The sequence below is a fragment of the Etheostoma spectabile genome, chromosome 4 (genome assembly GCF_008692095.1).
Source record: "Etheostoma spectabile isolate EspeVRDwgs_2016 chromosome 4, UIUC_Espe_1.0, whole genome shotgun sequence".
In the NCBI taxonomy this organism is placed as follows: domain Eukaryota; kingdom Metazoa; phylum Chordata; class Actinopteri; order Perciformes; family Percidae; genus Etheostoma; species Etheostoma spectabile.
In genome coordinates, this window is record NC_045736.1 from 26,527,964 (window position 1) to 26,541,607 (window position 13,644).

Consider the following 13,644-nt stretch of genomic DNA (forward strand, 5'->3'; position numbering starts at 1 on the left):
ACACACTTTGATGGCCTCTTTTATGTCTCTTCCGCGCATAATGGTTCAGGCCTGTGTTGTAGTCTTTTGGCTTCTCTCCCTTTCCCTCTCTGTTTCTCTGTCTCTCTCCTCTCTCCTCTCTCTCTCTCTCTCAATTTATAGCTCATAATGGGCTCAGACACCTCACTTTGCCTTTCAGGCACATCAAACACCCCCCACGGATTACATAGGCTTGAGAGCCACACCAGGAAACATTCAATACCACAGATCTATCCAACACAGTATACATTCACAAACACTCAGCCACTATATTATCAAGAGGACAATGCCGCATGTTGATGCCACGTTTTTGCCACTGTAGGTGGTATGTGTAAATGTCACACACATGCACAATGAGGGCAGTTGAAATAGTCTCTTAATGTCTGGATATAGCCAGTTCAACCAGGTCATGTCTCTGAAAATAAATGTTTGCTTTGTCACTGAGCACCTGCTGAATAAGGCTAGAAGGCTTCAGTGGCAAAATATGTAGTATTATGTAGTATATAGTAAGTAATATGTAGTAGCAATGCGAGCCCCCTATTCTGCTGGAATATTGCACACAGTTTTTTTGCTCCTAACTTTGCTACTATTTCACAAGCATATACGTATGTTATATTGACAGCGAGACAGATCCTCACAAATAGACAAATCAGAATGTGCAGATAAATAGGCAACTAATAATAGCTAATCCCGAATGTTAAATCATGACTTACTGTTAAATTTAGAAATAGGCATTTGAAATGATTTACTGTATGTTAAATTAATGGTTTATAGCTTTAAGAGGCTCGCACTGCTTGGCCCATTCTATGTTGTTTTGCAGTGTCTGCGTTTTTTTTAATCCTTATAATGGGGGTGGCAAATACAACATTAGCATGACCCAGACACAATTATGAAAAAAGGAATAAAAAAAAGACCCGGGCTGAAAAATACTAAAATGTTCCTTTAATGTATGCCTTGCATCTCATATCACAGAATGTAGTAAATGTGGAGTGATGGTTTAAATGTACTGTAAAATATACAGATGATTTGTTTTCTTCTCTCTTTAATTGTTTTCTTTCGTCTATCCTGGGGTTACATTTAATCTAATATTAAATAGATTTTTTTTAGCTTGTGCTTTATTAATTGTCTTCTTCTTGTCTCTAACTCAATAAGGGTATGTTTCATACAATACTGTTATATTTGTATAACAGAGTAAATAATGGGAGACGAGCAACATAAACCTAGCTATTTATATTACTGTGCGGCACAGTGTGCCATTAGCCAAATATGGAAAACACCTACTGCACAGAAGTTATAACAGTTAGGAATGAGGGATATAAGTATGTAAGTTTGAGAGATGATTAATATGCAGTAAAGTCAAATTAATGGCATTTCCGTGGTGAGGTGTATTGTGGGAGGAGGTGATGCCAAAAGGGCATAGACAGGCTAGGACTGAGCCCTTCTGGGGGCCTTAGTCACGCTTTAGCTGTCATAGCTGTCAACCATAATTAAGACCGCGTCTGCCAAATATCTGGATGCTTTTAATAGAGACTACTAAGTAACTGGATGCTTCATATACTCTATACTATACTATTTTAGACTCTCTCAGTCTCCCACTCTGAACCGCTTTTTAAATTGGCACTCACCAACATAAGACATAATAATATGGTTATTAAATATGGATGAAAGCATGATACTGACTTTATATTGTCCAACATTTAAATAATAGGGCAACTTGTTTAGAGTCAGGATTAGCTTAAGGTATTCTGTTGAAGTACCTGATGGTTGGATATTCATGTGGATTCCATTTAAGCAGAAAAAAAATCTGAAGATTTTTGACATTTTTAAACAGGGTTTCAGAGATAACCAAATTAATTTGCTCTATGATGCTCTTCTTCCAGTAATGTCAGCTGCAAGCTCATATTTCTAATTTCTATTTGCTTTACTGCTCCTTTTTACGCTGCTGCCTTTCGACTTGGGGAATTGCTGGCAAGCTACAAAATGGTTTTAAAATATGCTTTGAGTTGTTGTATGTTTCCATGGCAAATTCACAGCAGGTCTAGCACCTTAGTGAATGGTTTTAAAGAGAATAACATTGACACTGTCATGCTGGAAAAGACTTCTGATGTTCCTATCTTTTAACAGTGTGACTTCAATGTCACCACTGGGTTTAAAATATTCAGCTCAAAATATAAACCTTTGCATTTGTGGCAATGCTGGATCAGCTGCTTACATGAGTCACTGCAAATGGGTGAACTGTTATGTTAAACAGCGTTCAAAAGCCTCTATGTATCTGCAAACTACACAGACATCCTTGAAAATCGCTGTGTTTGATAATGTCTCATCTTTCCCTGCTGTTATACAGTACCTGTTTTCTCTTTGTTGTACATGGGGGAAATGGCAAAACTACATGCTTTTTAACTTTCTCTTAAATTTCAGTTTTGCATTGCTTTGATCCCTCCTGCTGTGTGCTTGTAACTCTTCAAAGCTGATGTGCCCTGCTTTTGATGGGGAAGAGGAATTCAAATAATCTGATAGGCCATCCACACAAACATCCAACAAAATGACAGAGGAGGAAATACGAGGCAGAGGATGAAAGAACGAGAGAGAGAGAGAGATGGGCTGACAAAATGGAAACAAAATTTCCAATTATGGAAAATGTGGGACCTCAAGTTTGTGCCAGCCTTCAAACTTTCCTTCGCACAAAATACAATAACAACCTAACACATGAGAATGTGGCGATAAAGAGGGGTAAAACCTGTCATTTAGTGGCGTCATGAGAAGGGAGTGGTGTGGATGGCTTTAAAAAAAAACACACATAGCGGGTGAGAGAGAAGCTGCAGACAGCTCAGGTTTAAATCTCTCAAGTGAGAGCCCCTGACAGCCACAGTCGCACACAGTTATTCCTGATACTCATACCGAACAGGCGCGTCCGGGCCTCGGCCCAGCCATAGTCCATAATGGATCGGAAACTGAATGGGAAATGAACCAAGCTCCACGCAGCTCAGAAATATTAGTTTTTTTTCCGTATACAGCTCCTTTTCATTTGGTGTGCTCACCCATTATGTCTGTGTTTGAGTCGCCATATGAGTTTGTCTATCTCTTTCTGTCTCTTCTCCACTCCCTCCTCCCAGTGCTCCCAGTGGGAGGGAAGCAGCGAGACTCCCATCAATACAAATGAGCAAGAGTCGGTTTGTCTGCTCCTTCGGTTCTGACATTGATATTCAGCAATTCTCTCCACTTTCAAAGACGGTCAATTGAATTGAATCCTTTGAATTCCTGAAGTTTCCTAAGGTAATGCTTGTTTGAAGTGGATTTGGATTTACAGATAATAGAGTGAGACTTTTTTTTCCTTGACAATTTAAGGAAACAAAGCTAAAACCTTTTGGGGAAGATATTTTTCTCCCTCCAAAGGAGCTGTTTTTATTGTGATGTAAAAGAAGAAAAGATATCCAGTTATAGGTGAGTGTGAAAAGAGGGAAGAAGCTTAAAAGGTAACACCTGAGAAAGCAGAGACATCGTCAAGAAATATCTCTTTTAATGAACACCAGAAAGCATTCTGAATGCCGGCAGCATATTCAATAAATAACCTATAAATGAAAGTCTTCAGACGAAAATAAAAAAATATGTTCTCGCATTTTGTATCTGCTCAAAAACAGATTAGATGCTTTCTCAAGCATACGTACACGTTACTGCCTTTACCGCAGACCATTAACCAGACGGAGGAATGAAATGTAGGATCGGAAAAAAGGGCAATTAGAAGGAGAACAAATATTAATGGAAGTTAAGAAGTGACTCACAAACCCAATTACAGCATTAGCCAGGCAATTTAGATGAGCTCTGCAAGAGGCAAAAATCCTGTTGAAATGTACCAGCAGTCTCTCTGCATTAACAATGGCATTAATTCCCCTGATTCACTGCGAGGAGAGAAGAATAGAAGCATATACAGCCATTCTGTCTCCTTTATAACAAGAGCTGCAATCCTTAATTCTGCAATAGGAATGGGAGAGGCAGAGGCCACCGTTCTTGTCTTACCCGCCCCCCAACACACCGCAGACCCCTGGAGAGTTTCAACTTGTTAAATAGCATCATTCTCCTGCTCTACCCAAGGCTTCCAAATACAAGGACAATAGGTAAACCACAGGTGTTCCATGCACAGAGAAACGTCCCACAAGATAATTACTGTAAAGACATGGTTGGCTGCTGGAAGCTTGACTAAAGGGAAAGACAGTGGCATAAAGAGAGAGATATAGATAGATAGAGTTATAGATGGAGGGAGGGGGCAGCGCGGAGCTTTCTGCTGCTCTTGCACTTTTCCTCTCCACTGACAGCCATTGTCAAATTGCATCCTTAGACCGAAGCTGCTGCCACGCGTTCTCATAGGGGACATGCGGCCCCAACAGCCTGGCCAATCAGCAGCACCCTGAGGCCAGTCGAAAGCCCTTTGGCATGCCTAAGGCTAGTGGGGTCCAACCAATCAGATAGAGGCCAGGCTTGAAAGGAGGGTCATGCTTGGCTCAGGGAGCTGCAAAGGCTGCCAATGAGAGTCCAGAGGGGAGTTTGAGTGGCTCAGAGGGAGGCTGCCAGAGGGGTCAGAGTGGACGAGGGCAGACTGACAGTTATTTAGTGAGAGGCTGAGCTCTGTGTCACTCACAACAGCACTCAGCCTTTGTACTACTGGGCCAGCTCTAATGGGACTGTCACCTTCTAATTGTCCGACTGGGGATGCAGAGAATGACAAACGGATACATACGGTCAAATACACAGACAATACAAAGAAACACACATAAATACACAGATAAACACCTGCACCTCACTGATACAACCAGCAAACAAATCCTTTATGCACAAATGTTTACACTGTTTTTATGCTGAAAGAGATTTGTGTTAATGGGAAATTCTCACAAGGTATGTAAGACTGCACCGATCTGCACAACCATTAACAGCAAAGGCCTCGGGCTAATTTATATAATACACCTGTGTTACATTATGTGTGTATAACATAACATAATGTTATATATATATTTATACATAATATAATTTGAATATATTTGCTAACCACCAATTGCTACCCACCATGTTCACCATGGTTGCTAACCTTGGCTGACAGCTTTTTGGTGCTGGACAGGTAGTGTAGCGAGGTTTTTTTTTTGCTGAAGGCTTCCGGCTGCTGCTGGAAGGGAAGTTAATGAGAGAAAGGTAAGAGTGAAAATCTGTGTGCCATAAAACCAAAACAAAGAGCTATACAAGTCTAAAATGTTCTGTAGAGCTGAGGGGAACAGCAGAGTTGGGTTATGATTCTCTGTTCGTTTGTCACTATTACAATGATTTATTCCATTGTTAAAGCTGGGGGAAGGCAGGCAGTTTGTTTTGGCATCGTTGGGAAAAAAATCCATAATAATCTTTCAGCATATTGTAATTTAAGGGGTCTGAGAGGAAACTACTGCTTCTGGATCTCTTTCTTGGCTCTGTTTTCAGGCTTTAGTAAATCTATCCTGTGACAGGAGTCTTTGACCAATCACCGGTCAATTCAGAGATTGAAGAGAGTGTTACAGTCTTGAGGCTCTAACATCATCAGCTAGAGCTGAAACTGCATTGTGCTTTCTGGACCACTCCAACAAGAGGATATGTACTCTAGAATCTAGATGGAGTCAGGTCTAGTATTTGGAAGATCTGTTCTGTGGGAGGCAGGTTAGACAGTACTTTGCCATCAAAATCAAATATGTGGAAAAAGATTAAAGGGAACTTTATTCCTGGAGACCTTGTTTTTGTGGATAATTCAGCAAGAAGAAACTCCTGGATTTAAGGATGCGCTCTGAGGATCAGTGGCAAGAGGTGTTAGAGGGAAAGGGAGTGAGGGGTGTCCAGATTTAAACCGAGACATGTCAATAAACTCTTTTCTAAACTGACTCTGATTTTCTATCACAGACACTGTACATATATTTGTAATGAATCAAGTGTATGAACCAATGCTGATTGGTATTACCTGCTATGTAATAAAGAGTTTGAGACTGAACTATCAGAGTCATTTTGAGGTATTGAAATGGTTATGGTTAATTAAATGAAAATCTTTACCTGCTATCAATGAATAATGGAAATGATGTTCAAATCATACAACTCAGTCATTAGGATTGGTGTAGTCTAGTACAAAGCAGTTTGTGACCTCACCTTTACATGTATAATATTGTGTTTGCCGTTTGATTGATTGTGACTCAGTTATACAATATGTAACATAGCCCATTGCTGTGGGATAGCATTTTGGACAGAAAATGTGACACATCACCAAGGAACAGCTACCAAAGAGGTGGCGCTCTGTTAGGGTAGTGGAGAGTACAGAAACTACTGTACCACACGATCGAACCACTGAAGCATTTAAAGAGCTTGAACCCAATTAAACTCCCACATTTTTGCTGTAGCAGAGTCAAACTCATCATGTTTTGAGATTTCCACACCTTTGGGAAAACACGCAGATATCTTGTAAGTTCTGACATTAATGTCAAAATGTTGCCATGTTTGAGACTTTCCCATTGGAGAGAATAAAGTCCTGTGTAACCTGGGGTGAGCTAACAACTCACATTAGCACTTTCCTTATAGAGAGTTCTACCAGTCAAATCTGTTAAAGTACTAAGTTAGAGAATGAACATTTTGTTAAAGCCTTTGGCTCCACAACTACTGAAACTCAGAGTAGCCAATGAATGAGTTACAACTTCCTGCTAATCAATTACGTGGTATTGACCATTGTAACGGTGTCTCTCTAAAAAATCAATCAGACAGTAGCAGTTGATTTAGAATGTTACCGCCAATCCCAAGAAAGTGGATTACATCACTCCTGTTCTGAAGTCTTTACACTGGCTTCCTCTGCCTCAAAGAGTTGATATCCAAATACTTCTACTGGTTTATAAATCCTTAAATGGCTTAGGGCCAAAATATATTTCCACCCATATATGAACCACCCGGACCTCTCAGGTCGACTGGGACAGGTCTGCTCTCTGTCCCCAGAGTCAGAACTAAACAGGGGGAAGCAGCATTTAGTTTTTATGCTCCACAGATTTGGAATAAACTTCCAGAAAACTGCAGGTCCGCCGCAGCTCTCAGGTCTTTTAAAGCAAGGCTGAAACCCTTTTTCTTCTTAATTTTTAAACTGAACTGTGAATTTTACAATTTCATTTTATCTCATATTCATTTTTATGCTCAATTGAGAATTATTTTTTTTATCTCGTATTAAATTGGTATTCTTTTTTTTCTTCCTTTGCTTTTTTCTTCTTAATGTTTTATGTAAAAAACTTGAGTTGCCCTTTGCTGAAATGTGCTATATAAACAAAATTGCCTTGTCTTGCCTAGACATGAGACAAGGAAGTAGTAATAGTTCAGTAAAACTACATGTGCTTAGGATGCTGAGTGACTATAAGTTCATTTTGCTGCTGCCTGTATTGAGTACACTATCCCTCGCTGCCTGGAAACTCGGCTGGGGGAAAAAGCAATTGATGGAAAAATCTTTTTTTGGGTGAGAATTACGGCAAGTGTTAAATTTAGATAAATTATGTAATATAATGGCATTGATTTTTGTCCTACTACCTCTCAAACCCATATGTTGATAAAAACACACACATGCGCACCCACCCACACACACACACACTAACTAGACACAATGGGCACACTGCATTTCTATGCACAAGGGTGCTACCCTCATAAATAGCAGACAAAACAAGCGGATCCAAAAACAATATTACGAGCTTATTATGAGCTTTAATGAAATACACTGTGTATTATGAGGTTGTAAATAAACCACCATGTTTTCATTTTTAATACTGAACAAACAGCAGTACAGACATTACAATATTGAGCTAACTTGCTCCCACGCATACACAAACACACACACACACACACACACACACACACACACACCACACACACACACCACACACACACACACACACACACAGTGTCAAGTTTTCTTTTGTGTGAAAAGTTAACTCGAGTGGTGGGCGAACTTAAACATTTTTTTAGTTGGTGTGCATCCGTTTGCTTGCTGCTGATAGAAACGCTCTCTAAATGAGGAGTCATTCTGACTGTAACATGACATTTAACACTACACTGTACCTTATTATATTACCCATAAGCACTACCATAATGGGCTATTCAAAATAATGAGGTAAACCAAATCATACTGAGATGCACTTTAATATGCCGGATCACCTATTCACCTTAAGACCTTTATTTTTACACAAGAATGTGAATGTCTGATACCACAATTTGAGTTAGCTCCATGGAAATTGTTTTTTCCCTCGGCTATGAAATCAAAAAATGTAAATACATGTCTAGAATGTGCTCTAGAATTTATTTCCTGCTCATATTGTTTGTTTCCTTGTCCTGACCGTGAGTCAAAGAGGGAGCCAGTGTTTGAGACCTGGTTAAATGAAAGGCGGGTCTTTTGGTTCCCATATTCAGACTGCTTTCCATCAGTTTTGCCTCATTGACCCCAGTGTAGGTGCTGCAGGAGACGGTTTAGATGAGAATGCCACAAATGGCCTGAAACTAATGTTGGCCTCCCTCACCCTGCAGATTTACAGCACTCTTTTTTTTTTCAATCGGAGCCTGTCCCCCCCTTTACCATGTCCCACTCTTTCTGCTTTACAGTTTCTCAAAAGGAGTAGTTCTCACCGTCTACTTCAGTCTCTATATAACTGTTGCTGTTTTTCCACTTCTCCATTTCTGTTGCACCTACATCCGTCATGTCAAATAATTTTCCAGTGTGCTCAGAAGCATTTTCCATCTGAGCACAATAGTAAATCAATGGAATCAAAGCTGCACCATGTCAAGGTGAAAATGACCAGCAGTGGAATGGCACAATGGCACTCTTTTAAACTGTTGGTGTCTCTGTGTATATGTGTATGGTGTGTGTGTGTGTGTGTGTGTGTGTGTGTGAGAACATTTTCTCTTTTCAAAGTAAGTGAAAGTAGCTTTCAGTAGCTGATCCAGAATATTTCCATCTGATGGTGTGATGATGACGGTGGTAACATCAGAATGCACTGGAACATAGCACCATAACTATTACACAATGACAATAAAGGAATAAATGGAAGCATTATGCTCATATAAATCATTATTAACAATTAAATCAGCAAGGGTTTCTTGTGTGCATGGAATTGGATTTGCATGGGGTTAATAAAATATCCTACAGCAGCAGAGCCACATCAGCCTCTTAATGTACTTAGCAGGTGCGTTTCCATCTATGTTCTCATGCGCGTTTTCAATTTTAACTTTAAAAAAAAAACTTAGAACAGTGGAAATTCCCTACTTTTGCTGTTATCCTTGACTGTCTTTCCCACCGCTACGGCAGTAGAAAGGGCTCCACTACTTCTTTGTTGAGCTAGAGAGAGAATACTTGTCTCATGTGTAGTGATGTTGATGCTGTGCTTAGTCTTCGGAGCGTGTGTCAAGTAATTCAGGACGTTTTCCCTGAGTGAATGTCAAGGCTTGTATCGTTTTAGACAAATGACGTCATTGATGACACCTGAAGCCCTAACATAGTTGAGATATTATTGTTCTTGAATAAAACCAACATACATAGTTTTCTATTAATACAAGAAAATTCAGAGCGTTAACCCTGCTAATATTGCACTTACTGTGATTATTAAAGCGTAACTTTCACCAAAATGTAACCTAGGGTCTTTTCGTGAATGTACCTGAGTCAAACTTTTGTTTAAAAGCATATTTAGGACGGAAGCGCCACTTTTAAGATTTACCGTATTCTCGTTTTTGGGTCAAATGGCCTTTTGAATTGGAGTGCTCAAAATAGCTATTTTTAAAACACTAAGAAGGCTCGACACAACATGAAACTTTACTCAAAGTATCACAAGGAGTTCTCCACATGAATGCAAGCATTGAGAATACTGTTTGTGTACACAAAGTTTAATAAAAAAGGTTTTGAGCAACATTTGTTTTACCGTCTATCGAGCCAGTCAAAACTAGTTGAGGGAGGAGAGTACGAGCAGAGCTCCTAAACCTTAGTTTCATATAAATGCATGGATAATTTGTTGTTTTTTTTGTTAGTGAAAAACACTATTGACTTTTTAGTTAAAAAAGGAGCCTCATATAAGAATTCACTTCATTTGCATTCGGAGATTGCCTGTTTTTGACATGGAAAATGGTGGATAGCGTAAACAACTGCTACAGGGAGTTGCTCAAAACCTTTCTTTTAAGTAAACTCTGAGAACACAATGTTCTCAATGCTTGCGTTCAGGGGGCACACCTATGTTATTCACATACAATTTACCTGGTAGACTTCCCTCACTCACTCACTCACACACACACACACACACACACACACACACAGCACACACACACACACACACACACACACACACACACACACCACACACACACACACACACACACACACACACTAAGGCAACTTCAACACTCACATTGACCCACACGCACAAAGGAAACCCTTGAGATTTAATCCAACCATCTAACACCCAACATGAGAAAAAAGGGATAAAGAGTGTCCATTTCTCCAGCAGGGGAGCACATTTGGTTCCACCCCTGACACTCCACGGCCCTGCTGTGTGTGTTTTCTGTGAGGGTGACTGTTTTCTTTGCTTTGGTGGAAAAAATCTGCCCTTTTGCCGACACATTGGTGAAAGGCGATTTCCGTAATCCGGGAGTGTAAACCTCCCTGTACAAATGGGCGTAAGGGACTTTGTGCGTGTGTGTGTGTGTGTGTGTGGTGTGTGTGTGTGTGTGTGTGCGTGTGTGTGTGTGTGTGTATATATATATATATATATATATATAATATGTGTGTGTGTATTTGTGTGTGTTTGTGTGGTTGTGTCAGAAATGACAGCAGAAAGCTGCATGTCTGTCCGGGTGTCTGATAAAAGCATCTACTGACAAGACAGGGCTTAGAGTACGATGCCAACAAGGGAAACTTGCTTTTGATTTGCCTTATTTCTAAATGTGTTGTCATCCACTGGTTGTAGTTAAGAACTGGTTAAGTACATATTCATTAAATGTGTATTTATTTATTGTGAGAACAACAGAACTGTGAATAACAGCTGAGCTGCAGGGCAAAAATAAATCCTTTTGCTTCCTGGGGCCATGTATGTGTAATGTATAAACGATGCATACGCACAGAAACCCTGGTCACCTTCAAAACTATTAATAACTATGAATTACTAATTACTTAATTACTAATAATTACTTTGCTTATTACTATTGAATTACTATTATTTAATTTTATTGTATTTAAAGCCTAGTGCAAATATTTTGATATTAAACTTTCCCTTCAAGCCTTTTTCAAAATGGTTGCTAAAAGCTAATTAAGACTACCCTCCAAACAACCCTCGATTTCTCATTTTGGCTGTTTTAGAAGATTGTGCTCCGGTGCTTTTTCCGTGCGAAGCCGAATAAATAATACCTTTCTGGAACCCCTCATCTTTTTTTAATCCTCCGTGTTCCTTGGTCGAAAAACGGCCCCGGTAAGGGGGGTGAGGGGGCATCCAATCACAAAAAATTTGTACTGTGATTCCCGTGTGTTGCTTCTTACATAAAATTCCTCGGGGAGACGAAACTTGCACTTTGTTTTTTTTTTTTTTACCTCCAAATGACAAACGAAAGGGTTTTGTCATAATCCCCCATAAAATTAGTTTGCCTTTTTTTTTTAAAGCTCTATGAGTGTAAAATTTCACTACTATAAAACAGCTTTTGGGAACACCACTGAGAGAAAGGCCTTAATCCTTAGAACTTTTTCTAAACCCAAGCATGAGGCATATTTGTTGTGCTTTCCAAGCAAAGAATTTTCTCCGTCTGCTGTCTGTGGCCCCCAGAGGCACGCAAAAAATCACCTGGATCATATTTAAATGGGAGAAAAGACCCTGTTTTTTTCCCCCTGGGGGTTGTTGATAGAAAAATCCAGAATGTTGGCCTTTGGCCTGGGGTGAGTAAAAGATATTCTCTTTATTCCCACCTTCTTCCTGCCGACCCGGGTAGTACAAAAATAATAGGTTGTCTCCCCATCTTGGCTTTCTCCAAGTTTTGTGGGAAGACATGATGAAAACTTTTCCACACCCTGTGTTTTTTTGTGAAATAAAAAACCCCTTTACCCTGAAAAAGAAAGGGGGGAAGGGTCCCTGGAGTTTTCGGGTACAGATAGGGGGATGCCCGTCCTCTTTTGTCGCCTTATGCTTGGCGAGGAGCTCCTCTGATTTTTCGGGGAAACTTGTACTTGAGTTGGGGCCCAGACTCTTGATAGAAATTTTTTCAATGCCCCCTAAGAAAACCCCAACATATATATTGTCCAATATCACGTAAAAATTGCGATGTTATCTTTGGAATGCAATTTTCCCAAAAGACAGGTTGGAAGATAACATAAGTGTTTTCCCCTTTCCCTGGAATTGAATTGAAACTAAAATACTGGTTGTCACGCTGACAATAAGCCAATTTTGGAAGAGTGACAGAGCGGCAAATACAAGGAAATATAAATATCATTCTTAATGCTGCCGCATCACATTTTATTAGGCCCTTGGCAAACACACTTCACCTGCCCAAGCCCTCGGCTAAGAAAGTGACACCTCTTCCTGAAGTGCTGTGCTTTGTTTGCACGCCTGCACAGATTTTTCAAGCAGACATTATTTCTGTCCGTCCCTGTCCTCTCTGTCCCTGCTGAAGATGGAAAACGATGCACCACTTTTCCCTGACAGAAGCCTGTCATCAGATAAAACAGGTAATGATGAAATCCCATTGTAATGACAAGGGGAGAAAAACAGTCATCGGCACTGCAGATTTGTCCTCGCAGCCAACACTTAGAAGACTCACAGCAAAACACACAATTTAAACAGCAAATTTTTTTCCTTAGTAATGTTAAAAACACAGTGTGTAGTTCTTGTGGATTATTATAGAATTGTTCAGTCCAGAATGTGTGTTTCAATTCATATTTTTGATGTTGAGCTAACTTTCACTACCTTCTACATCATACAGGACCACGGTATTAGGGGCAACTCCTTGGTAGGAGTGTAAGGGTGTATATACACCCTCTGCAATGACTCCCTTCAGCTGCAGCTGCAAAGAGAAGATTGTGTTCTTACCTATCTTGCCTGGTAAAATGAGGGTTAGAAGAGTGTGTTAAAGACTGTTTTTTCCCCCAATCCTCCATGGTGTCCTCCTGTGTAAGATGGTTGTATTGCTGTAATCCACCTAATCCCTATTGTTGTCTCTGCGCCATGTGTACACACACACACACAAACACAAACACACACAAACACAAACACACACACTCTGTCACTGCTGCTGTCACCTGAAGCACATTGGAAATCTGTCTGCTCATCCCACCAGGAACACACACAGTGCAGTCACACAGGCAACGTTATGCACACGAGAAAGCACGGACACGTTACCAAGGCAAACACAGGCCAGCAGTTCATCATATCATTATACACCTGCTTTGCCTGTGAGAGAGGCAGACTGTAAGCTGCACCTGAGCAAACACAGCATTTATTTCCGTCTTTTGTTTCAACTCTTCACACATTCACAGGAGCAATGGGGATCAAGCGCAGGCCTCCGGACAACCGGGGATGAGGTTTTATCCCGGTAGGACCACGGCGTAGGACAGAAAGAGGAACGAGGGGACCATGTGTTTCACAGATA

General features: G+C 40.3%; 1 protein-coding gene across 1 annotated transcript in view; it reads right to left on the reverse strand.

Moving 5' to 3' along the window:
* Positions 1–13,644, reverse strand: part of LOC116687850 (cadherin-4-like) — a 211,308-nt gene that overhangs the window by 59,814 nt on the left and 137,850 nt on the right. The window contains 2 exon segments of the mRNA XM_032513525.1: positions 9,644–9,657; positions 12,118–12,271. Of these exon segments, the coding sequence (XP_032369416.1) occupies positions 9,644–9,657; positions 12,118–12,271 (168 nt within the window).